Below are 23533 nucleotides of genomic sequence, written 5' to 3' on the forward strand. Positions count from 1 at the left end.
TGTGTCTGGACCCCTAGTTTCATCTTGGTACCACATGCTCTCCCATCCAATCTGCTCTGCCTGATGTAGCCCTGGTGGTCCCTATTGTGGGACTTTATCAGCCCCACACTTTCTGTGCAGCACTAGCTGGGGAGTTCCCCTCCACCCACCCCCAAAACAAAGGCTGGAAAGATAATACATGGGTTAAGATGAATTAAGGCACTTGCCTTGCATGTATATGGCCAACCCCAGTGTGACTCCTGGCTGAAATGGTTCTATTCCAATATTGCTGTGATGCAGAACAGGCCACAATCCTAGTATAGAGCAATGCCTGTGGAGTAGCTATTCATTCAACGACCAAACGTCCTATCTGCTTATCTGCTGCCCAACAGAAACAAGTCAATGACAGGGCTAGAGTGATAGTACAGTGAGGAGGGTGTTGGCCTTGCGTACAACTGCTCTGAGCTCTTGTACTCCGTGCAGTCCCTGAGCCCACCAGGACTAATCCATGAGTACAGAGACAGGAATTAAGTTCTGAGCACAGCCAATTGTGCCCCCCACCAAAAAAAAAAAAAAAAACAGGTTATAGCTCAGTTGCTCCAGAGTTAGGCTTGCCAACCCATTAAGTAATCAACATACGCATATTTGGTCAAAATTAGTAAACTTTATTTGAACTTCAAAAAATAAAATAACAGACAAAAGGCAGCATTAGCTTTGTTCTTCTCAAGGACCAGATGAAACAAACCAAAGCAGGATGCTACCTTAAGAAGTTAAAACATCCTTTACCCCCCAAATCAAGACACAGACAAAGGAGAGACTCAATTTGGGGCCAGATCTGGGGTGAGAGGGGCAGGAAGGAGACCCCAAAGTCACTTTCTGACACAGCACAACGGGAAAACAAGGAAAGAGTCTTAATGGAAATGGGACCAGGACTTCAACGGGGAGCTTTGTCACAAAGAACTATGTACAAGGGGGCTGGGCTGGGCGACTGTACCCCTAGAAGGCAGTGAGAGGGGAGGCGTGAGGACTGCAGTACCACTGAAGCTGCCCATCACCCTAGCCAGCTGCTGCTGCCCCCTGCTCAGCCTCAGTTCTCCTCATCACTGTCATCCGGGCTGATGGCCGGGCTGGTGAGACTGTACGTGGGGCTGGTGGGCGAGTAGCCAGGCGAAGTAGGTGAGTAAGTGGAACCTTTGGGGGAGGTGGGAGAATAGGTGGGGCTAGTAGGCGAGTACTTGGGCGAGGTGGGTGAGTAAGTGGGGCTAGTAGGTGAGTATTTGGGGGATGTTGGGGTGTAAACTGGAGAGGTTGGTGAGTATGTAGGAGAGGTTGGTGAGTATTTTGGGGTGGTGGGTGAGTAAGTGGGGCTGGTAGGGGAGTACTTGGGAGAAGTGGGAGAGTACTTTGGGCTGGTCGGTGAGTATTTGGGAGAAGTTGGGGTATACTCTGGTGAGCTGGGACTGTAGGAAGGACTTGTTGGAGTATATTTCGGTGAGGTAGGACTGTAGCTGGGAGAGCTGGGGCTGTAGCTGGGAGAGCTCGGGGTATAGGTTGGAGACTGAGGTGTGTATCGTGGGCTTGAAGGGGAGTAGCTTGGTGAAGTGGGCGAGTAGCTTGGTGAGGTGGGCGAGTAGCTTGGAGAAGTTGGGCTGTAGTTCGGACTTGTCGGTGTATAGTTGGGGCTTGTGGGCGAGTAGCTAGGTGATGTTGGACTATAGCTGGGAGATGTTGGGGTGTAATTGGGACTGGTCGGTGAATAGTTAGGACTCGTGGGTGAGTAACTTGGAGAAGTTGGTGAGTAGCTCGGAGACGTTGGTGAATAGCTCGGAGATGTTGGAGAGTAGCTCGGTGATGTTGGGGAATAGCTTGGAGAGGTTGGGGAGTAGCTGGGAGAAGTTGGGGAGTAACTTGGAGAAGTCGGGGAGTAGCTGGGAGAAGTTGGAGAGTAGCTGGGTGATGTGGGGGAGTAGCTCGGGGAAGTTGGAGAGTAGCTGGGAGAGGTAGGAGAGTAACTTGGAGAAGTCGGGGAGTAGCTGGGAGAGGTCGGCGAGTAGCTGGGAGAGGTCGGCGAGTAGCTCGGAGATGTGGGGCTGTAGTTGGGGCTGGTTGGAGAATAGGATGGAGATGTAGGGGAATAAGAAGGTGAAGTAGGGGAGTACGAGGGACTCTGGGGTGTATAGCCCCCAGGCGAACGAGGTTCGTAGGCAGGTGATGTTGGTGAGTAGCTGGGAGACATCGCACCACCTGTGGGAAAGAATCAAAAGGAGTTAAGTGATGGAGAGACTCATGTACAAGGAATGACTCTGGTCCAGAGAAAGGGAGCTCACCTGGTGATGGGATGTAGGGGCTGGAGGGCCCTGGGGAGCCTGGGGAGCCTGGGGTAGGAGACCAGGCAGGAGAATAGCCTGGACTGAAACCACTGGCATCGGAAGCAGCGCTGGGGGAGAAGCCAGCTGCACCTGGGGTCATTCCGCTTCCTGCAGAGAGCAACATGTGTTCAAGTAAGTGCCGGAACCCAATCTAACACCTTGTCCGGAGCCCCAGTGACTCCAGTTCCAATGACTCTCCTTCCTGAGCCCTGCTCACAAACCTCACTCACTCACCTACACTGGGCGACCAGGAACAATAGGCTGGAGTTGCACCCTGGTTCCAGGGTGTCATGGCTGGAGAAATTCCTCCCATGGGACTGGGTGCTGAGCCAAAGAACATGCCAGTGGCTGCAAAGGGAACAATAACACATAAGGACCAGCACTTAAGGACGGAGCCTCCTCCCACCCACAGGCTAAGTCCCTGCAAAGCCAGCTGAGGCCCCTCATACTTACGTCCAGCAGCCCCCAAGCCAGGGATATTGGTGGGGATTTCCATGCCATATTTGCACTTCTCGGCATCAAGCAGGAGGTCAAAACAGCCAGTGCCAGCTGGAGCTAGCTGGCCCAGCATGATATTCTCAGACACTCCCTTCATGGGGTCACTCTCCCCGTGTGCAGCTGCTTCCATAAGCACATCCACCTGAAGAACCAGAGAGCAAGATAGGTGCTCTAAACACAGTGCTCCGGCACGGTTTCCCTCATATCACTCACCCCACAGAGGGAAGCACCAAACCAATGTCCCAAAGCATTCACTCTGGCAATGCCTCTGCTTCTTTTCTCTTCTTCCACCCAAGTGATGCTATTACCGTTTCCTCAAAGGAGCATTTCATGAGAGGGCCAGTGTCCTGGCGGTTAACTCCATGTCTGGTGATAGCCATCAAGTGGCCGCGACAGGTCATGGTATCACACAAGAGTGCCAAATGTCGGTAATTGACATAGGAACCATCAAAGGAGATGACATGGTACAGCTCCCGCTCCAATGCCTTTCGCACAGCTTCAATGCCCAGCACCTGGCAGGGGAAGAAGGGATAAAGGGTCACTCCCAGTTTCCGCTACCACCATCCAGATCCACAGAGGACGGCTAGGTGCCACTGAAGCCCAGTATTAAAAGCAGATTCAGGCATAAAAAAATCTGGCAGAAAGCAAGTTCAGGGGATAAGGTGCTTGCCATGCATGCAGCCAAGCACAGTTCAATCCCTGGCACCATACACAGTCCCTCAGGTCCTCCAAACACCGCCAGGAGGAACCCATGGGCAGAGACAGGAGCAGCACTGGGTATGGCCCAAAAGTCAAAATTAACATCTGGCCAATGAATACCTGAGTGGACAGTTCAGAATGCACCCATGGATCAGAGTGCTCAGGGATCAGGGTGCTGGGCTCAAGCTAGAAGGATGCAGGGAAGAGGACAGTGGGGGATCTGGGTACACACCGTAAATATCTCCACAATGTCATTGGACGTGGTTCGAACGGGGTCCACGTCCTTCTCACTCAGCACCCGCATCAAGCTCACACCATCCGTCTCCAGGATCCACTCCTGCAGGGCCTTGAACTCCCCATCCTCTGTGATGATGATCTTCTTCTTGTTGTCTGTTTGTGGCAAGTGCATGTACACCTGAGAGGGAACAGAGATATGCATAAGTGGGCTCCAGGGGGAGGAGAAGAAGGGCAACTAGTGTGGGTGTGGAAGGGAAAGGGTGGCTGACCTTACTGATCTGCTCGATGCCCTGCAGGGTCATATCTGTCAGCATGTTGGACTCAATGCAGCGCAAGAAAACATCATCATCCATCTTGTCCACCACTTCTTCCTCCTGCCAACAAGAGTAAAGTGAGCATCTTGAAGTCATTCTAATGACTTTTGTTTTGTTCTTTTTTTTTTTGGCTTTTCTAGAGGCTGAGGGGCTATACCCAGACTCAGAGCTCCTTGAGCTAGCCCTGGACCCCAGAATCTGCCTTTTCCCTGGTTCTCATTTAGGTGCCCAGACTCTACCCTTTTGAGTTCTATCTAGTGTGATTTACTTTTGGTAGGGGGGGAGGGGGAAGAGGAGGCAGAGAGAGAGGGAGGAAGAGAGTGAGTGTATATGGTATTTGGGAGACTCCAAATGTCCTCACGGATGAATCTGGCTCTGTGCTCAAGGACCATTCCTGCTGGTACTCAGGGGAATATATGAAGTGCTAGGGATCAAACTGGGGCCAGCCACGTACAAGTCAAGTACTTAACCACAGTACTCTCTCTCCAGCCCCCTAAACAACTTAATTTTTAGAAACCAAGCTCAGCAATGGATAATTGGGACAGTATTTTGTTCAATTGTGTACCCACTGTCACCTACGTTCCTTAGGACATAAGAACTCCTACTAAATAATCTCCCCCAATTCTGCCCCTTGCAGGGGGATGAGAGAACCAAGTGACAAAGCTATGAGAATACACCTGAATTTTAGTCTGTTGTATCTATTACATAATAGCTATTACTTCAGATTTTGAAAGATTTCTGCTGTTTAACTGTCTTGAAAACCAATGTATGGTAAGATTGGCACCTCAACACTGCTTTTATTTTAACTCTTTTGGTCATGAACAGAATTTTGTTTCTGGACCACCCCAGGGGTTGCTTGGCATTTAAGAATTATTCCTGGCAGTGCTTGGGGGACCATATGGGATGCTGGAGATTGAACCCAGGTCAGCTATGTGTAAGGCAAACACGCTACCCAATGTACTATCGCTCTGGCCCCTCATGAATTTAATCATTTAATGATTTTCTATATCTGACTTAATTTCTCTCCGGGTCCCCTTTACCTCTTGCATCTTGTTTTCATCACTATTCATGATGCGGATTCGGAGCACCAATTTCTCTGCATTGTCGTCGTTAAAGATACAATTCAAATCATCACCAAAACCTGGTAGGGAGGAGGCATGAGAAAGTTTACACCTATGATAATGGTTCTTTAGCCACTGGTCCAAGGACTGGTGTTCAAAGAGGTACCACCAGTCCTCAGATAAGAAAAGATTTTAAAAACTGATCTTTAACTCCCATCAATATTCCCTGCAATTCTTCCCTTTTATAGGGTGCTCTTTTGGATTCTCATGAAATTCTTTCTATGAGTGGGAAAGGAAACACAGAAGAAAAAACAACAGGAGGAGAACTAGAGAGATGCTCTGAAGGAGAACTAGAACAAGGATGATGGCGAGGGGTGGGCCGCCCACAGGACACTAGGTACAGTGCAGACAGGGGCCCCAGGGCTTCTAAGCTAAGTCTGCCATCCCCAGCCTCACCAGCATTGATCTTTTCAGCAATCTGCTCCATGGTCAACTTCCGGTCAGTCATGTGCTTCCGGTCCAGCTCCACCCGCAAAAGCCAGGGCGAGATTCGAGCCACATCAAAGTCAGGCATCTCATAGTAGACATTCACCCATTCCTGATCCTCTGCGACCACTGTGCTCTGAGGGTTGGGGTCATAGTAGATGGCTGTGTTGGCAGTCACCTTCCTCAATGTCGTATGTTCCAGGCGGCAGAGAATGTCCTATGAAGAAAGGAATCTTTTAACACAAGTAAGGGGGTGGGCTTTAAAGATCTCTTGGAATTCCTGTACAAGGATCACTGTCACTGTCACTGTCAATTATTCCATTGCTCATCAATTTGTTCGAGTGGCGACCAGTACTGTCTCTCAGTGTGAGACTTATTGTTACTGTTTTTGGCTTATCGATTACACCACAGGTAGCTGCTTGCCAGGCTCTGCCGTGCGGGCACGATACTCTTAGTAGCTTGCCAGAGTCTCCAAGAGGGGTGGAAGAGTACAAGGTTCCTAATTTAATTTTTGTTTTGGGCTCTTCCTAATGCTAACTGGGAACTACAACTGGCTTGGTGCTTCGAAGTAGTTCTGGGCATTGCTTGAGAGACTATGTCATGAATACGACCCACTAAGCAATCACTGGCCTGGAATATTTTCAAGTTCTTACTCAAAGGAAAAGTTTCCTTTCCTTTTCCTTCCCCTCCTAATACCCCAATAACCCAATCACCCCAATCTGTACCTTAGCTCTCTCAGCATCTCGAGCAGACTGGCCCAGCAGAAAGACGGTAAGGGAGGGGGTCTTCGGTTTCTTAGAAATATTAATGAGCTCCTTAAGCCGGGGTACTCCCAGTGTCACATTCTTGGCAGATACACCAGCATAGTGGAAGGTGTTCAAGGTCATCTGGGTGGCAGGTTCTCCAAGGGACTGTGCAGCCAGAGCTCCCACCATTTCCCCAGGATGGGCCTATGGAATAAAAGTCAGCATCAGAAAAAGCCAAGCTGGGGCCAGAGATAGCACAGCAGTAACACTCTTGCGTTGCACGTGGCTAACCTGGATTTGATCCCCTGCATCCCCTCTGATCCTCCAGGAGTAAATCCTGAGTACAGACCCAGCAGGAACAACTAAGCATAGCCAGGTGTGGCCCCAAACCCCAAAAATAAATGTATCTAAGTTATAGGTTAATAATTTATTTCATAACAGTTTAACAAAAGGTATCTTTCCAAAGCATTATTTCTTGTTGCTGCGTGGGTTTTGGAACCACACCCTGTGATGCCAAGAGACTATTCCTAACTCTGTGCTCTGTTCATTTCTGGTGGTGCTAGGAACCACTGGGTGCCAGAGAACCTAACCAGGGTTGGTGAGATGCATGGAAAACACCTTAGTACCTATATATCTTCCCAGCCCTGTAACTTATACATACTGAAGTGTACTATCTTTCCGGCTCTCAAAGCATTATTTCGACACACAGCCCCATAGCATAAAACTTAACTTTTTATTTGGAATCATATTGTATGTGGCCTTTCAAACTGGTTCCTTTGACTTAAACTATATTAAGATTCATAACTGTCTTTTGCTTTGTTGTCACTTCCCTTCTTTGTACAGACTGATGGTTCATTACTTTTTTTGGGGGGAGGGGCCACACCCAGCAATGTACATGGGTTACTCCTGGCTCTGCATTCAGGAATCACTCCTGGCAGTGCTTAGTGGACCATATGGGATGATGGAAATCAAACCCGAGTCAGCCGCATGCAAAGCAAACGCCCTACCCTCTGTGCTATCGCTCCAGCCCCACTTTTTTTTTTTTTTGCTTTTTTTTGGGTCACACCCAGCAATGCACAGGGGTCACTCCTGGCTCATGCACTCAGGAATCACCAATGGCGGTGCTCAGGGGACCATATGGGATGCCGGGATTTGAACCCGGGTCGGCCGTGTTAAAGGCAAACGCCCTACCCGCTGTGCTATCACTCCAGCCCCCCAGCCCCCACTTTTACTCATTGAATAGACCCTTGTATGCATAACTGGCTGTTTATTCATCCATCAATAAATGGACACTTAGATAATTTTCACTGCTTAGCTATCGTAAATAATGCTGCTGTGAACAAGTGTGCAGAATTTCTGTGCAGTGTGAGGTGCTCAGGCAACTATCTGGTACCAAGGAAAGCACGCAGGGGCTTGGGCACACAAGATATGCACTCCACTCCCCACTTAGAGCTCTCTCCCAAGCCCCAGAAATATCTAATTTTGATATAACATGATTCATTTTTTGTGCCATATCTAAGAGTCCACTCCCTAATTCAATGTTATGAAGATTTACCTTGTGTTTTCTTTTTTTTTTTTTCTTCGGTTTTTGGGTCACACCCGGCGATGCACAGGGGTTACTCCTGGCTCTTTCACTCAGGAATTACCCCTGGCGGTGCTCAGGGGACCATATGGGATACTGGGATTAGAACCTGGGTCGGCCGCGTGCAAGGCAAACGCCCTACCCGCTGTGCTATCGCTCCAGCCCCTGTTTTCTTTTGTTTTACAATTTTATAATTTTGGTTTGGTTTTTGGTGGTGGAGGGGCACCTCTGGAGGTGCTCATGTGGAGAAGTAATCAAACTGGGGCTGGCCCCATGCCAGGTGAGCAACTTAACCTCTGGACTAGCTCTCCAGCCCCATAACTATAGGCATTTTAAGGAAATAGAGAACAAAAAAAGAAAGGAGGAAGGAAGGAATTATATGCGGATGGACACTCCAATTTCATACCCCAGCCAGCCACTAATTTCCTGTGTCACTGTCATAGAACAGTCATAGCATTTCCTGAAGGCCACTTTTGTTTGTTTTTTTTTTTTGCTTTTTGGGTCACACCCAGCGATGCTCAGGGGTTACTCCTGGCTTTGCACTCAGGAATTACTCCTGGCGGTGCTTGGGGGACCATATAGGATGCCGGGGATCGAACCCGGGTCGGCCGCGTGCAAGGCAAACGCCCTACCCGCTGTGCTATCGCTCCGGCCCCTGAAGGCCACTTTTTTAATGTGTAACGTAGATTAACAATTCATCTGCAGTTGGTCCTAAGAAAACCCCCAAACACAGAAGTTGGTACACAGCCTCTGACTCTGGTAAGAGCTACTACTGCAAGACAACTGTAGACAGAGGTGGGCTGTTGTCAGTACTAGAGAAGTGACAGGAAACAAATTGAGGTGAATAATACTCACAATGGCTTGGTTGAACTTGGACTCGATCTCACCAAGCAACCAGTCGAAGGCCTCTCCACTGAGCCGAAACTCCTCAGCCATACGGCGGGAGCAGAGTGTGGACCGCAGGTGGATGTTGAAGAGCAGTGTGGCATTCTCCTGGGCCTGCCGGCTCAGCGGATCATCCCCATTCACAATCACCAGTTTCTTGCTCAGTTCTTTGACTCCTACAAGCCAGAGGAGTGAAGAAATTGAAACACCATGGCCCAACAAACTCCTATCCCCAGCCTGGTCCCGAGGCCTCAAAGCAAGCACTCACCTTCTACCACCTTGATGGGGTGTAGGTCAGAGGGGAGTCGAGGGTTGATGTGAAAGATTTTCTGAGCGTTCCAGATCATGCGCAGCAGGTTACAGGGGAGGACGACCTAGGAAAGAGGAAGGCAGGATCACCAGCCTGGCGACAGCAGCAGCAGCAGCCTTCTCCAGCCCAGCCACCCCATCTGCACACACCTTGCTGTCACCAGTTGGGAAGATGACCCTGAGCACCTCCCGATCCTCGCGCATCCGTTCAAATTCTCTTTCCAGCTCATTCTGAATGTGTGCATTGCTTAGCACATCCTTGACCAGATCCTCCTGCAGAGTGCGGCGGAGAGCTCTCTCATTGGTGTAATCAAAGCGGAACCTGCAGATGAAAGGGATGGAATCACAAGGCAAGTTATGGGACCTGATTCCCACAAGAATGGATCTTGACACAGCCCAAGGCATGAAGCCCACAGGAATGGGGCTGTGGAGGCAAGAATTCTAGGTAGGGAAGTGTAACAGGGAGGTTCAGTGAGGTTCAGTAAGCTTGCACCAGCTGGGCTGCTTTATGCCACCACCAGGAACAAAGTAGGGGTGGATGTCCAATCTTTCTCTTCATGCAGAGGCTTCAGTCATGGAGAAAGATATGGTTCATTGCAAGACAACATCCCAAATTGTCTTGGGTGAAAGGGTAGAGGACAGGGGTAGGACTCAATTATTTGGGCCCTGACCCCAGGCATGAGAACCTTCCACTTGCCACCTACTCACTTTTTCTCAAAAGCCTTATTGGAAGGCTTCAGGGTAGCCAGATTCTGGAACTCAACACTCTCGCCTGCCAGGCCATCCTCGCCATAGCGTAGCTGCACCACCTGGTTGATGGAGTTGCGCACTGTTGCATCATACTTCACCATCACGGACTCCATAGATTTGATCAACCGCCGCTGGATATAACCTGGGGAAGGTAATGAGCAGTTGGGACCCACGGCCAGAAGAGGAGACAATGCTGCAATAATCCTCCATCTTAGGATAAGCCCCTCGGGCCGCTCAGGAGCCCTATCTACTTGGTCCTCAGCAGAATCAGCAACTAGCTTCTTCATCCTCATCAAGGCCTTTCCATGAGGGCCATGTTCATCTCCAGATAAACTACGGCCCAGCAAAGTCTCAGAACAAGATCACTTGCCTAACTCTTAAATTATCAATCTCCTACTTTCCACCAAAGTCAAAATTACAGCCCTCAACCCCAGGATGTGTCTCAGCAGATCACAGTCCTCACACCTATAAGGTCCTGTTTTAATCCTGAATTCACGAACACAAAATTACGTCCTTAGAAATCTTAAGTACGAGAGCCCTCCTGCTTCCCCCCCTCATTGCCTCCCAGGGCTTCTCAGGCTGAATAACTCCCCAGTACCAGTCTTTATGGTCACTTTATAATGACCTTGAATTTGAAGCCTCACCAGTCTCAGCAGTCTTGACAGCCGTGTCAATGAGCCCCTCACGACCCCCCATGGCATGGAAGAAGAACTCGGTGGGTGTGAGGCCAGCCAAGTAAGAGTTTTCCACAAAGCCACGGCTCTCAGGCCCATAATCATCTTTAATGAAATGAGGCAGAGTCCTGTGCTTGAATCCAAATGGGATCCGCTTGCCCTCTACATTCTGCTGCCCGACAACAGCAATGACCTGGGAAAGTGAAAAATGTGGTATACTCTTAACACTCTGTATTAAGATTAAGAGTTCCTATATTTTTCTCTCTGGAGAATCCCACATTCTCCTCAAAATTAATATTTTCTCTCAATGAAACTACTCTACTTAGAACCAAGGGATAGTTCAATAGGCAAGACCATATATTTTGATGTAGACTGCCTAAGTTCTGTCGCTGGCACTGTGTGCTTCTCAGGGCATTGCTAAGAGTTACACTAAGCACGGAGTCCTCAAGCACCTCCAGGCATGGCCCCCAAACAAAATAAAAAACAAGATTTTACTTCAAAAGGGAAAAGAAAAAGTTGCCAGTATTTTATGCCCAATTGCCACCCAGCTCTGTACCCTGCCACAACCTCTACCTCCTCCCTTCCTTCCCAACCTTCAGTGAGGCCCTACATCTGAAAAGACAAGGCTTCACACCTGAGAGATGTTGATCTTGGATCCTTTGGCACCAGATACCACCATAGATTTAAAGTTGTTGTATTCAGACAGGGATTTCTGAGCAGAGGAACCAGTCTTGTCTCGAGCATCGTTGAGAATGCGATTCACCTGATTCTCAAAAGTCTGCCGTAGAGTGTTCCCTGGAGTAGGCTCCAGCTCATTGTTATGTGCCTTCTCGATGACCTAGGTACAAAGGAGACAGCAGCATTTCAATAAAACATCACTCCTTATTCTATTGTCCTTCCTTCTATATTCCCTTTGCTTTTACGAAGTCTCAGAGATTAACTCAGGATCCAAGTTAGTAATAAACTGCATGAGACCTGGGGAGGAGGGCAGGAGAGAGAGGGTGAGGGTGAGGAAGCTAGAGGAGGAGAGAGGAGAGAGGAAAAAGGGGGAGAGGGGAGGGGAAGAAGGAGAAGGAGACACCCCATTCAGAATAGCACAGCAGATGGCCTGCACTAGGTTCTATCCTCAGCAGCCCATGTGGTCCACCAAGTCCCACTAGGAATGATCTCCGAGCAGAGCCAGGAGTCAGCCCTGAGCTCTGCTGGGTGTGCTACCCACCCCCTCTTAAAAAAAAAAAGAAGGAGAGAGGAAGAAACAAAGGTGGTGGGGAGAGAAAAGGAGAAAAAGAAGACAAGTCCTAGAAAAATCTTTCAATTTTTCCCATTTCCCTTCTCACCTCTATTACATCTTGTTTGGCCTTCTTAATCGTGTTCTGAATGTCCTGGTAAGTCTTAGAATCAGCAATAGAGTCCCCAATACCAATGGTATGACCTAGAGATAAAGAAAAGTGAATTTATCTCTTTGAACATCCAAGAAACAAAGGATAAAAATCACAACCAAGTGAGCTGATAAGGCCCAACACATAGTACAGCTGCTAAAGCCCTTGTCTTGCATGCAGCTTATGTGAATTCATACCTGGCACCCCTGATCATTCCCCAAGCCTGCCAGGAGTGATCCCTAAGAGCAGAGCTAGGTGTAAGCCTTGAGCGCTGCTAGTTGTAGACCAAAAACTAAACCAAAAACAAACAAACAAAAAAGAACACAGAATTGAAAAAGGAACGGAAGAGCAAGAAGTGGGATTTAGAAAGGATATGGCAGAACTATACTTACCTTCAATGAGGAGCCAGTTGTTAATGACAGTTTGAATGTTAGAGTAGAAGAGGCGAGTGATGTCATGACCCATCTCTAGGTAAGAGATGTGGACCAGGGAGCCAGCTGATGTGCCCAGAGACTTTTTACACAGGATGCCCATGATCAACTCCCCATTCTCCACTACTACCTGCAGACAAAGTTAAGGCCCAGTTAAGGCTCCTGGCAGTTCAGGTTCCTCTATTCAAATGCTATCCCCACAGTTCCAAAACCCGAGACCTACTTTGGTGTCCCCAGGAGATATGTGTTTGTAAGGGCCACTGTCCTCATCATCAGGATGGGTGCTGTGGGTGCGGATACAGTTGATGTGGCCCGGTATGATGAGGGAGAAGATCTGTTTGCCGGTCCATAGGGGTCGAGGTTTCAGGATGGCTGGTTGTGGGACCTTCCCATCCCACGTGGACAGGAACATTAGGAGGTTCATGACTTCACCCTGTTGAGAATTAGAATCTGCAAATCTCACCTCCTAGGAAGAGGAGGCTGACCTACAAAATGATGCCAGGAAAAGCACCTACCAATCTGTTGGGAGTGGGGGGGTGACAGGCCACACCCAGTGGTGCTCATGGGTTGCTCCTAGCTCTGCACTCAGGAATTACTCCTGGCGGAGCTTAGGGGACCATATGGGATGCCGGGGTTCAAATCTGAGTTGACCATTTGCAAGGCAGGCAGCCCACCCGCTGTACTATTGCTCCGGCCCTGCCTGCACCTATCTATCAACTTATAAATTTTTCAAAAAGTCACGGTGCAGAGGCTAGAGCAGTAATACAGAGGCTAGGGCACTTGCCTTGTATGTGGTTCGATCCCAGGCACCACCTATAGGTTCCCCACCACCAGCCCTGAGCACTGTCAGGTGTGACCCCGACAAAAACAAACGATAATGAAGTTAAGCTGCAGCCAGATAGCTCAGAAAGCTGGAGTGTGTGCTCTGCATGCAGGAAGTTCAGGTTGATCTCAACACTGCAGGGCTCCCTGAGCACCACCAGATGGGGCCAACTGGAAAAACCACAAACCAAAACCAAACCAAAATTCATTGCCATAGTTAAGAGAACTGAGTTTTGGGGGTGGAGCGATAATATAGCGGGTAGGCCATTTGCCTTGCACGCGGCTAACCCGGGTTCGATCCCCAGCATCCCATATGGTCCTGAGTGCAGAGCCAGGAGTAACCCCTGAGCATCGTTAGGTATGACCCAAAAAGGAAAAAAAAAAGAGAACTGAGTTTTCACCCAAAATATAAGAGATTTTTGACTTTTGTAACTATCTTCAAATTATGCTCACTCTTCAAGCTCACGCTCTCCCTTGAACACATCTCACTGGCTTATCTCAATGCTTCTTTGCTGGGCTTTTCCACTCTAGAAAAGCCCATGTTCTCTCTTGAACAGTATTCCTCTTTTACTCTAAACATCCCTAAGTGAATTCCATTCACTAAAAACTACCTTTCATCATAGACAACCACCACCACCACCAAGGAAATCTTCCAAATTACTTTTATCTAAATTACTTTTAAGAATTAGGAAATAACATGCAGGTATAAAATGAGACAAAACTGTGACAGGTCACTCCCTGTTCCCTGCTTCCTGTCTAGGACTACGCACCCGCTCCAGGAAGACGTCTCTCTTAGTGAATTTGCGCACAGCGGTGAGTGTGTCCTGCACAATGCCCATGACGGGGCGGTTGCTCTGGGGAGTGACGATCATGCGCGGGACCATGGCAAGTTCCTGGATCTCTGCCCGAGTCTCCAGAGACTGAGGCAGGTGCAAATTCATTTCATCCCCATCAAAATCAGCATTGTATGGAGTCGTCACACTGTAGTGAGAGCGAAAGCAGTTGGGAGAATGCCTTTTATGAAAGCTCTGGGAACTGCTAGTCCCAGCACCTTCTTCCCTTGATCCAGACTGACCTCAGGTTCAAACGAAAAGTAGACCACGGTAAGATGCGAACCCGATGGCCCATCATGGACATTTTGTGCAAAGTTGGCTGGCGATTAAAGATAACAATGTCCCCGTCGCACATATGTCGTTCCACCTAAGGGAGTGAGGTATGTAAAGTCTCAGTGGTGGGGCAAAGGAATGAGTACGTACAAAATACCTCATAGATGAAAAAAGATGACCTTATAAGGCTATTTTATTTGTAATGTTCACTAATCATCCCCTCTCTTGAGCCAGTCCCAAGACTAAATACCAAGTTATGATTAAAACACAGCACCCACAAACCTCAGATCTCAGTCATGGAGAAAATCAAGAGGTTGAATATGAAATGCTGTTCTCTGCTCACCCCTGGATCCCTCTTCCTGGCTTTGTCCCTTCATGCCCCTGGGTTAGTAACTGTGCCCCAAATGCCAATGTCTGTCCAGCAAAAGCACTTCTAGGGCACTAAGGGGAGGTAATTCACAGGGGTCACTGGCACACACCTTCAATCCTCAGCACCACTGAGCCCAAACATCAAACCAAGGATCACTCAAATGGCACTAGGACGCCTCAAGCACTGGCTGGGAATCCCCCTTTATTCCCCCCAAGAAAACAGTCTCTTAAGTACCAATAAGCATGGGAAGAGATAGCATATGTGCTAACTGAATGAGGTCTGGCTTTGATCGCCAGTACCACACGGTTTCCCAACGTTGGGCATGGGGCAGCTCTGAGCTCCACAAGGCATGGCCCAAAACTTCCCTGCCCCTCCAGGAAGTCAACAAATCTGAATCCCGACCACAGGGCAGTCTCAGATGACTCACTCCTGAGGGCCATAACCCTCCGCCTGTCCCAATTCCACAGAGTGCTGCTCTGGTGAGTCAGAGAGGCCCTGGCTTTGTTACGTGCCTTGTAGCCAGTCTGCAGGTGAAGGTCACTGGGCTTGGGATGGAAACGCAGGTCAATGCGATCACCATTGTCTCGAATGATGTACTTGGCCCCTGGGTACTGGCTGTTACCCCTGCGCACTAGTTCCTGAAGTCTACGAATGAAAGAGATGCAATGAATAAAACACATCCCAAAGAGCCTCCGTCACCAACACCCCGAAGTCCCAAGTGGAAGCCCAAACTTCCACGATTCAATGTTCTTTCCTCACTAATTCCCCTCAAGTTTTTCCCTACCACTCCAGGCAGGACTTTTGAAGCAAAGCACACCTGTCAATGTTGAAGGGGGTGACAATCTCCGCAAAGGTCATGTTGGCGGCAATGGAGCGAGGCACGCCAACCTGGTCAATGGAGAGGTTGGGGTCGGGGGTGATGACGGTGCGGGCAGAAAAATCCACTCGCTTGCCCATCAGGTTCCCTCGCACTCGGCCCTCTTTGCCTTTCAATCGCTGCTTCAGGGACTTGAGGGGACGGCCAGACTTTTGCATGGCCTGTGAGGAAACAGGGAGGCAAACACCCCAGCAGTCAGCACTGGCTTCTCCTCCAGAGACTAAAGCCACAGGCTGTCCTCTCCCCAGGGTCTAGGCAGTGTGCTAACTCACACGGGGGAGGCCAGGCAGTTCATTGTCCACCATGGTGGCCACATGGAACTGGAGGAGCTTCACATCCTCAGCAATGACATGGGCCGCTGCACCATTCTGCTCATTGCGCCGAAGCTGATTGTTGATCTTTACGATGTCAGCCAGTTTGTGAGTCAAGTCATCCTGAGGCACAAAACGGGCAGTCAGTACCCAGCCACACTGAATATGCATATGCCAACATGGCAATCTCTCACCTTCACACTACCCACGCACACTGCACATTATGCCCCACCCCACCTAAAGACTTCCTTCCCTGCAGACACACTGCCACCTAGCTGACAGGCAAGGTACTGCAAAGGGATGTAGCTCAGTATGTCCCGCCAACCCCCAAAGTAATGAAGCCACTACTGACCTGGTTGCGAGCAGAGCCCTGCATCACCACAGCAGGCCGCACAGACAGTGGGGGCACAGGTAGCACTGTGACGATCATCCACTCAGGCCGGGCAAAGCGAGGCTCCATACCCAGTACAAAACACTCCTCATCTGAGATGCGTTTGAAGATTTCATGTACTCGCTCAGGGCTCAGCAAGATCTTCTTCTCTTGAGAGTCCTCGTTGACATGCTTCCACTCTGCATACAGTTCCAGACCAGAGCGCCGGATCCGGGGCTGATAGCGCCCACAGCCACCATGGCCCTTCCAAAGAGAGAGGGGTTCTCAGAGCATAGACACAGTCATCTCTCCCCACACAGGGTTAGCCACAATGGTGTCCTTCAGTTCTGGTTCTTCCTCTTATTCTTCCCTCCCAGTACTCCCTCCCTCCCTCCCTCCCTCCTTCCCTCCCTCTCTCCCAGTCTGACAGCACCAGCTACCTTTTCTTTGGTTAAATCCTCATCGCCTTCAGGCTGCTCCACACCAAACTTGTTATCCATTTCCTCCCCGCCCTCACAGATGTTTTTGCCCTTGCAAAGGTCGTAGACATGTGTAAGTCGCTTCTTGGGCTGTCCCTTAGACTTGGCCAAAATGTCTTTGATCTTCGGGTTATTCTGGGGATAGAGCAGAACAGAATCAGGCTTCTCTGTCCCCTAAGTAGCAGCCCTTCCCACATGGCCATGCTTATCCCCACTTACAGAGTCCACGAGCAATTTAGAGCAGAAGAAGCAGACACAGCGTAAAACTTTCATTGTCTTCACCAAGAAGCCCACATGGAATACAGGTTTGGCCAGCTCAATGTGGCCGAAGTGACCAGGACACTCTGTCATGTTTCCTGTGGGAACACACACACTTGATATTCTTCCCTCAGCTCTTTGAAGTCTACTTCTCTAGGTGTCCACCCTTGGGCCCAGTTTTCTTACCTGGGGAGTTAAGGGGGCGCCATACCCAGGGGTAGCTAGGAACTCTACTCCTGACTCTGTGCCCAGGGATCACCTCCTAGCACTCAGGCAGGCAGGGCTGTCGAACTGGGTTCAGTCACATGCAAGGTAAATGGTTTAACCCAGGCCTCCCTCTGGCCTTTCAGGATCCCACACCAGTACCCACAGCACTCACCTGCACATGTCTGGCAGCGACCAGTTCGCTCAATCACCCCTTGCCTTGGATCCATCAGACCCCCAAGCTTGGGGCGGCCTCCCTCGGTAGTCTCTGGGTATTTGATACCACCCTCTGTCACGGACATTCGCTTCTGCACAAAAGAAAAGATAATACAATTAAATAGAATTTCCAGTTTCCAATCTTCAGGGGAATTCTGTACTGAGGCCTCAAAGAATCCCAAACTACATTCAGAAAAACTAATTAGGATAATTTAGGTTAACAAGGGTGAATGTCAGTATAGCAAACATACTTCTGGAGATGCTAACAATGGGGATAATGTGTCAGAAGCTTGTTCCAGCCCATAAGCAGTCTAGAGGAATACTCTAGAAGGGATATTTTAGAAGAGAGTACAGCAGTGTTGAGGCTCAAGTTCCAGGCATTCTTTTAGGTTGAACTAGTTACAAACCTAGACATAGGTCACTAAAATTTAAGCAGAAAAAAGCTGTTTCTCAAAGATTATTCCTTCTCAAAGTGGAAATCAAGTCTAAAGTCTGAGTCCCCAGCAGGAATCTCTCTGTCACATTATGACAGCTGGAGGTCCTGTCCTAAGACATGCTCTGCCAGTTCTAACTTCAGCTACAAGTCAGGTACTTCCTGCCCCTATCCTTGTCACCTACCTCCTCCTCTCTCCAAATGTTTGGTTAGCCGAACCCTACCATGTTCAGATGGAATGTATGAAAGAGCCATGGTCTACAGAGAGAGCTCAAAAGAACACATATGTCCAGTAATAGTTTCCCAGCGCTGCATGGACCCCTAATTCCAGCACCAAGCTGGAATAGCTACTCAGCATTTCTCTCTGTGGTCCAAAACTTAGAAAACGGGAGTAATCGGGGAGTGAAGGGGAACAGAGTGGAGAGAAGGAAGGGACGAAGCAAGATGGGAGAAATAACCAGATGCTAGAGTGGCCTAGAGTACATTATTTGGAAAAGTAGTGAGTCCTAATAACTCCTAAGGTAAAAGCAGAATCAAGGGTCAGATTTCTGAGAAAGGTAGAACCTGAACTCAACAGGAACAATTCAGTGAAGGAATGGGGGAAAGAGCTCAGAAGCAGGTATGAGTCAGGACAGAGATTTCTGCCTACAGGTTGCCACAGACAATCTTTATTACTTTTTTTTTTTTTTTTTTTTTTTGCTTTTTTGGGTCACACCCAGCGATGCACAGGGGTCACTCCTGGCTCATGCACTCAGGAATTACTCCTGGCGGTGCTCGGGGGACCATATGGGATGCTGGGATTTGAACCCGGGTCGGCCGCGTGCAAGGCAAACGCCCTACCCGCTGTGCTATCACTCCAGCCCCCTCTTTATTACTTTTTAATGCACTAAAAATCAAGAACTTTTAGATTGGACTGGTGAAACAGTACAGTGAGTAGGTGCTTATCTTGTGGTTGACTCAAGTTCAAACCCTGACATATGGTTTCCAAGCACTGCCCCTGAGCACAGAGCCAGGAACAGCCTCTGAGCAGCACAAGGTGTGACCTCCCCAGGTTACAAACGGAGAAGCCCAAGACCAAACAACTAGAAATTACAAAATGAAGAGGTCCAAGATCATACAACTAGAAAGAGAAAGACAGGCCTTGGATTTGTTTGAATTTGCCTGAGCCCCATCTTAACTACACTGTGTTGAAAAAGAGACAGAAGAGCTCAAACCAGCAAAACTCCTTAGCTATACCACATTCCTAAAATCACTGGTAGACCAATGAGTTCGCTCCCCGGCATTCCATATGGTCCCCCGAATACAGCATGGAGTATATTCCTGAGTACAGAACCAGAGTCAGCCTTCAGCACTGCTGAATGTGGTCCAAAAACAAATTAATACATACTAAAATAAAAATATAGGGGCTAGAGCGATAGGCACTCAGGGATCACTCTCGGTGAAGTTTGGGGGACCATATGAGGTGCCAGGGATCTAACCCAGGTGCACCACTGGCAAATGCCTTATCTACTCTAATTCCAGCCCTGAAAATCTGAATTCCAGCAAATCCTCCTGGTGACCCTGGGATGAGGCTGTGGTGGTGTATCCTGCTAGGAAATATAGGTCTGGCAGACTGCAATTAAGTCGGTGACTATTTACAAACAAACTTCATTAGACACATAAGTCCTGTGAGAAACAAAGAGGTCTGCTCATCTTAAAATGAAAGCAGAAGCATAAATTGGGACAAAAGATAAGTCACTATAAACCTAAGGAAAATTAACTCAGAATTTTTCAATTCTATCTACTCAAAAGTTCATCAAAAAGAGCAGAAAAAGCTCACCCAACCACCTTCAGGTAACTCTGCTGTCAGGCATTGAGACAGTGCCAGGGGTTGCCCTGAAATATGCCAGGTGTGAACCAAAAACAACCTGCCCCTAGCTCCCCAAAAGAATTTTCAACTACTAGGAGCCTAAGAGATCATATAGTGGGTAAGGTGCTTGCCATGCATGTGACTGACCTGTGTTCAAGCATTGGCAACCCTGTGGTCATCCCCAGTACTGCTAAGGGGTATCCCAGAGCAAAGCCAGGAGTAAGCCCTGAGTATTGCCATGCCACATGTGGCCCCAACACAAAAAACAATTTAGATTTCCAGTGTGGGAATGAGGGATTTCCTGCCACCCCTCCACTCAAAAGGAGGCAGGAGGGCAAAACAGTTTGGAACCTCTGTGGCTAAATGATCTCTAGTCATTAAGTTCATAAATTGTCATTTTCACCCCCAACTCCTCCAATTCAAACACTAGTTCTTTTTTTTTGGGGGGGGGGAATGCTTTTTGAATCACACCCAGCCATTAGGTGTGATTTACTCAGGAATTACTCCTGCTCAGGACCCATATGTGATGCCGGGGATCGAACCCAGGTGGGCTGTGTGCAAGGCAAATGCCCTACCCGTTCGTTGTACTATCGCTCCAGCCCCCGAACAATGTTCTGTGCTATATGACAAAGCATAGATTCTGAGGGCAGCTAATCCCAGGGGGCACCCCAAAACAAAAACAAAACAAAGGCAACAGAAGCTGAGAACTACTGAGGGGGTGAGGAGGCAGAGTGACCTTCAGAAGGACCCTTATCATGGAATGGGGGTGTGTGGCATGGGGAAGACAGGATTTCGGGAGGACATTGGGACAATGATGGAGGGAAGTGGGCATTCTGATGGAGTGTGGTGATGGAACATTTTATGCATGAAATTCTACCATTAACAGTACTGTAGTCACAGTACCTTAAATTGTACAACAGCAAGTATCATTTGCCTTGCATGTGGTTGACCCAGGTTCAATCTCAAGCATCCCCTATGGTTCCCGAGCACCACCAGAAGTAACTACTGAGTTCAGAGCCAGGAATAACCTCTGAGTATCACTGGGTGTGGTTTATTTTAAATAAAACTGTACAAAGCATATAACTGCTCTAAGTCTTTCTCAAGTAAGTTGAGATATAAGCAAATTAATACTTTCCATAGTAGGCAGATGCTTTTAATGAAGTGGGGTCAACTCTTTCAAAGGTAATCAAGTTGGAAGCTGAAGAAATCATAAAGTGGGTAGGGTGCTTGCCTTGAACGTGGCCTACCTGGGTTCGTTCCCTGGCACCCCATGTTTTCCCCAAACCCCACTAGGAGTAAGCCCTGACCACCAGTGGATGACACAAAAACAGAACAGAACAAAACAAAAACCAGATAATCAGACTAGAAGGATAGCACAGTGGGTAGAGTGCTTGCCTTGCACTCAGACCAGGGTTTGATCCCTGGCACCCACATGGTCCTCCAAGCAATGTTCCCTGAGCAGAGCCAGGAGTTGAATTGAACTGGGTGTGGCCCCCAAAACCAACCAACAAAAAAGTAATCGAGTACCCACTTTCCCCAAGCCTTACATAAAGCTCTAACACCACCCTTTCTTCTTTCCCCCAAATTGCTTTCCTCTATTTCAAATCTCTTATTTCGGGGGAAGGGAGCCCAGCAGTGCTCAGGGCTGACTACGGCTCTCTGGTCAGAGATCACTCCTCGCAAGGCTCAGGAAAGCACAAGAAGAGTTAGGGACTGAACCCAGGTCAGCCACGTGAAGGCAAGTACTAAGCGCCATACCCACTGTACTGTGGCTCTGGCCCCTACAGCTCTATCTTGACTCTTGTTTTATTTGTTTTGCTTTATTTTGGGTGGTGCTCAGTGGTTACTCCTAGCTCTGCAGTCAGAAATCACTCCTGGAGGGCTCAGGAAACTATATGGGACACCAGGGATCAAACCCAGGTTGGCTGCGTGCTAGGCAAGCACTATACCAGCTTCACTATCTCTCCAGCCCCCCTGAGCATTTTCTATACCCGGATACATTCTTTCCTATAAGATGTCTGGAAAATATTTTACCCTTACATACTACCGGATCTACAAGCCCCTTTCCCATTTTCTTCCTATCCAAATTGAACTACCTGCCATTTACTCAAAGTACAAACACACTATGAACTTTTTTTTGCTTTCTGGGTCACACCTGTCGATGCTCAGGAGTCACTCCTGGCGGTGCTCGGGGACCATATGGGATGCTGGGAATCAAACCCAGGTCAGCTGCATGCAAGGCAAATGCCCTACCCAGTGTGCTATCGCTCCAGCCCCAATGAACTTATTTTATAGTGAAAAAGATAAAAAGTTTCTTATAAATGACTGGAGCTTGTTTTGCATGCTGCTAACCCAGGTCTGATCCTCAGTCTCACATGATCCCCTGAGCACCACCAGGAGTGACCCCTAATCAGAGAGCTGCTAGTAGTCCCTGAGTATCGCCAGATGTAGTGCCCTCCCCACTAAAAATGCTTGTTTCACATAATCTATAATCCTTACAAAGACAACCTCTATTGTGAGACCCAAAAGCAGGCTCCTCAGCAGCCATGACAAGCTGTAGCTAACATTAAGTCTCAATTAGGCCTCAGTTTCTGTTTCCCCAGAGCAGGACTTGCAGTTTCTGGTAAACTCCCAGTTGAGTAATTTGCCGAGATAAAGAATTGGGCAGTTGGGTCTGACTGGTCATGAAGGATCACAGTGCCCTCCTTAGAAACTGTTACTAACAACTGCCTAACTGCTGACCACCATTGTAATAGAGCCAATGCTAAAAATAGACCAGTACATAAACTGCTTCTTAATTCTGAACCCTATATATATATATACTGCTTGTGATTTGGAGTCGGGGTCCTCAAGACTCCACTGTGTTGGATGAGACTTGGACCCTAGCTCCAGCTAGCGATGGCTTGGGCTAGTAATAAAAGTTCCTTCGCTTTTGCATTGTTGTGTGTGGACTTGGTCTCTCTGCAACTGGGGATCTGAAACTTGGCACAACACTATAAAGTGTTGTAAAGTCTTATATACTTTGCTAAAAATGCAAATATAATGGAGGACGGAGCAGGTAAGGTTCTTACCTTGTATGCAGCCAACTCAGGTTCAATCCCTGGCACTCCGTATCCTCCACCCCCACCCCCCGAATCCTGCCAGAAGCCTGAGCACTGTAAGCTATGTCTCAAAAACCAAACTAACAAGTAAATATGACACAGGGTAGCTGGCTCAAAGAATTGGTGAGCAAGCTTTGCATGCTGGAGACCTGGGTCCATTTCCATTTTTCTAAATTTATTTATTTATTTATTTATTTATTTATTTTTACCAGTGAGAGAACCATTTGCTGAATTTTTTTTCTTTTTTAATTTTATTGAATCACTGTAAGATAATTACATGCTTTCATGTTTGGGTTACAATCACACAATAATCAAACACCCATCCCTCCACCAGTGCACATTCCCCACCACCAATATCCCTGGTATACCCCCCCTTTTCCCACCCTCCACCTGCCTCCATGGCAGACAACATTCCCCATACTCTCTCTCTATTTTGGGCATTATGGCTTGCAACACAGACACTGAGAGGTCATCATGTTTGGTCCATTATCTACTTTCAGCACACATCTCCCATTCTGATTGATTCCTCTAGCCATCATTTTCTTAGTGATTCCTTCTCTATTCCATCTGCCTTCTCCCCTCTGCTCATGAAGCAGGCTTCCAGCTATGGGGCAATCCTCCTGGCCCTTGTATCTACTGTCCTTGGGTGTCAGGGAGGCCTGGGTTTAATCCTTGGCATCATAATGGCATAAAAGGTGTGACCCAGACCGCACCCCGACACCCACAAATGCAAGTATG

The 23533-nt window shown here is 48.3% G+C and overlaps 1 protein-coding gene across 1 annotated transcript in view; it reads right to left on the reverse strand.

Moving 5' to 3' along the window:
• Window positions 1-623: 623 nt before the first annotated feature.
• The window catches only part of POLR2A (RNA polymerase II subunit A), a 28187-nt gene continuing 5277 nt past the window's right edge, over window positions 624-23533 (reverse strand). Inside the window, exons 2-29 of the mRNA XM_055132012.1 lie at window positions 17372-17504; window positions 16954-17090; window positions 16696-16869; window positions 16238-16519; window positions 15847-16008; window positions 15515-15735; window positions 15210-15342; window positions 14297-14421; window positions 13992-14202; window positions 12619-12832; window positions 12361-12525; window positions 11927-12021; window positions 11224-11427; window positions 10560-10782; window positions 9874-10057; window positions 9316-9487; window positions 9125-9230; window positions 8827-9032; window positions 6369-6593; window positions 5614-5860; window positions 5137-5237; window positions 4052-4156; window positions 3778-3960; window positions 3155-3358; window positions 2802-2988; window positions 2583-2696; window positions 2307-2456; window positions 624-2223 (exon numbers count right to left, since the gene is read on the reverse strand). Coding sequence (XP_054987987.1) covers window positions 1067-2223; window positions 2307-2456; window positions 2583-2696; window positions 2802-2988; window positions 3155-3358; window positions 3778-3960; window positions 4052-4156; window positions 5137-5237; window positions 5614-5860; window positions 6369-6593; window positions 8827-9032; window positions 9125-9230; window positions 9316-9487; window positions 9874-10057; window positions 10560-10782; window positions 11224-11427; window positions 11927-12021; window positions 12361-12525; window positions 12619-12832; window positions 13992-14202; window positions 14297-14421; window positions 15210-15342; window positions 15515-15735; window positions 15847-16008; window positions 16238-16519; window positions 16696-16869; window positions 16954-17090; window positions 17372-17504 — 5820 coding nt within the window. The 3' untranslated portion in view covers window positions 624-1066. The remainder of the gene's footprint in view (window positions 2224-2306; window positions 2457-2582; window positions 2697-2801; window positions 2989-3154; window positions 3359-3777; window positions 3961-4051; window positions 4157-5136; window positions 5238-5613; window positions 5861-6368; window positions 6594-8826; window positions 9033-9124; window positions 9231-9315; window positions 9488-9873; window positions 10058-10559; window positions 10783-11223; window positions 11428-11926; window positions 12022-12360; window positions 12526-12618; window positions 12833-13991; window positions 14203-14296; window positions 14422-15209; window positions 15343-15514; window positions 15736-15846; window positions 16009-16237; window positions 16520-16695; window positions 16870-16953; window positions 17091-17371; window positions 17505-23533) is intronic.

This window comes from Sorex araneus, chromosome 3 (genome assembly GCF_027595985.1).
Source record: "Sorex araneus isolate mSorAra2 chromosome 3, mSorAra2.pri, whole genome shotgun sequence".
Classification (NCBI taxonomy): domain Eukaryota; kingdom Metazoa; phylum Chordata; class Mammalia; order Eulipotyphla; family Soricidae; genus Sorex; species Sorex araneus.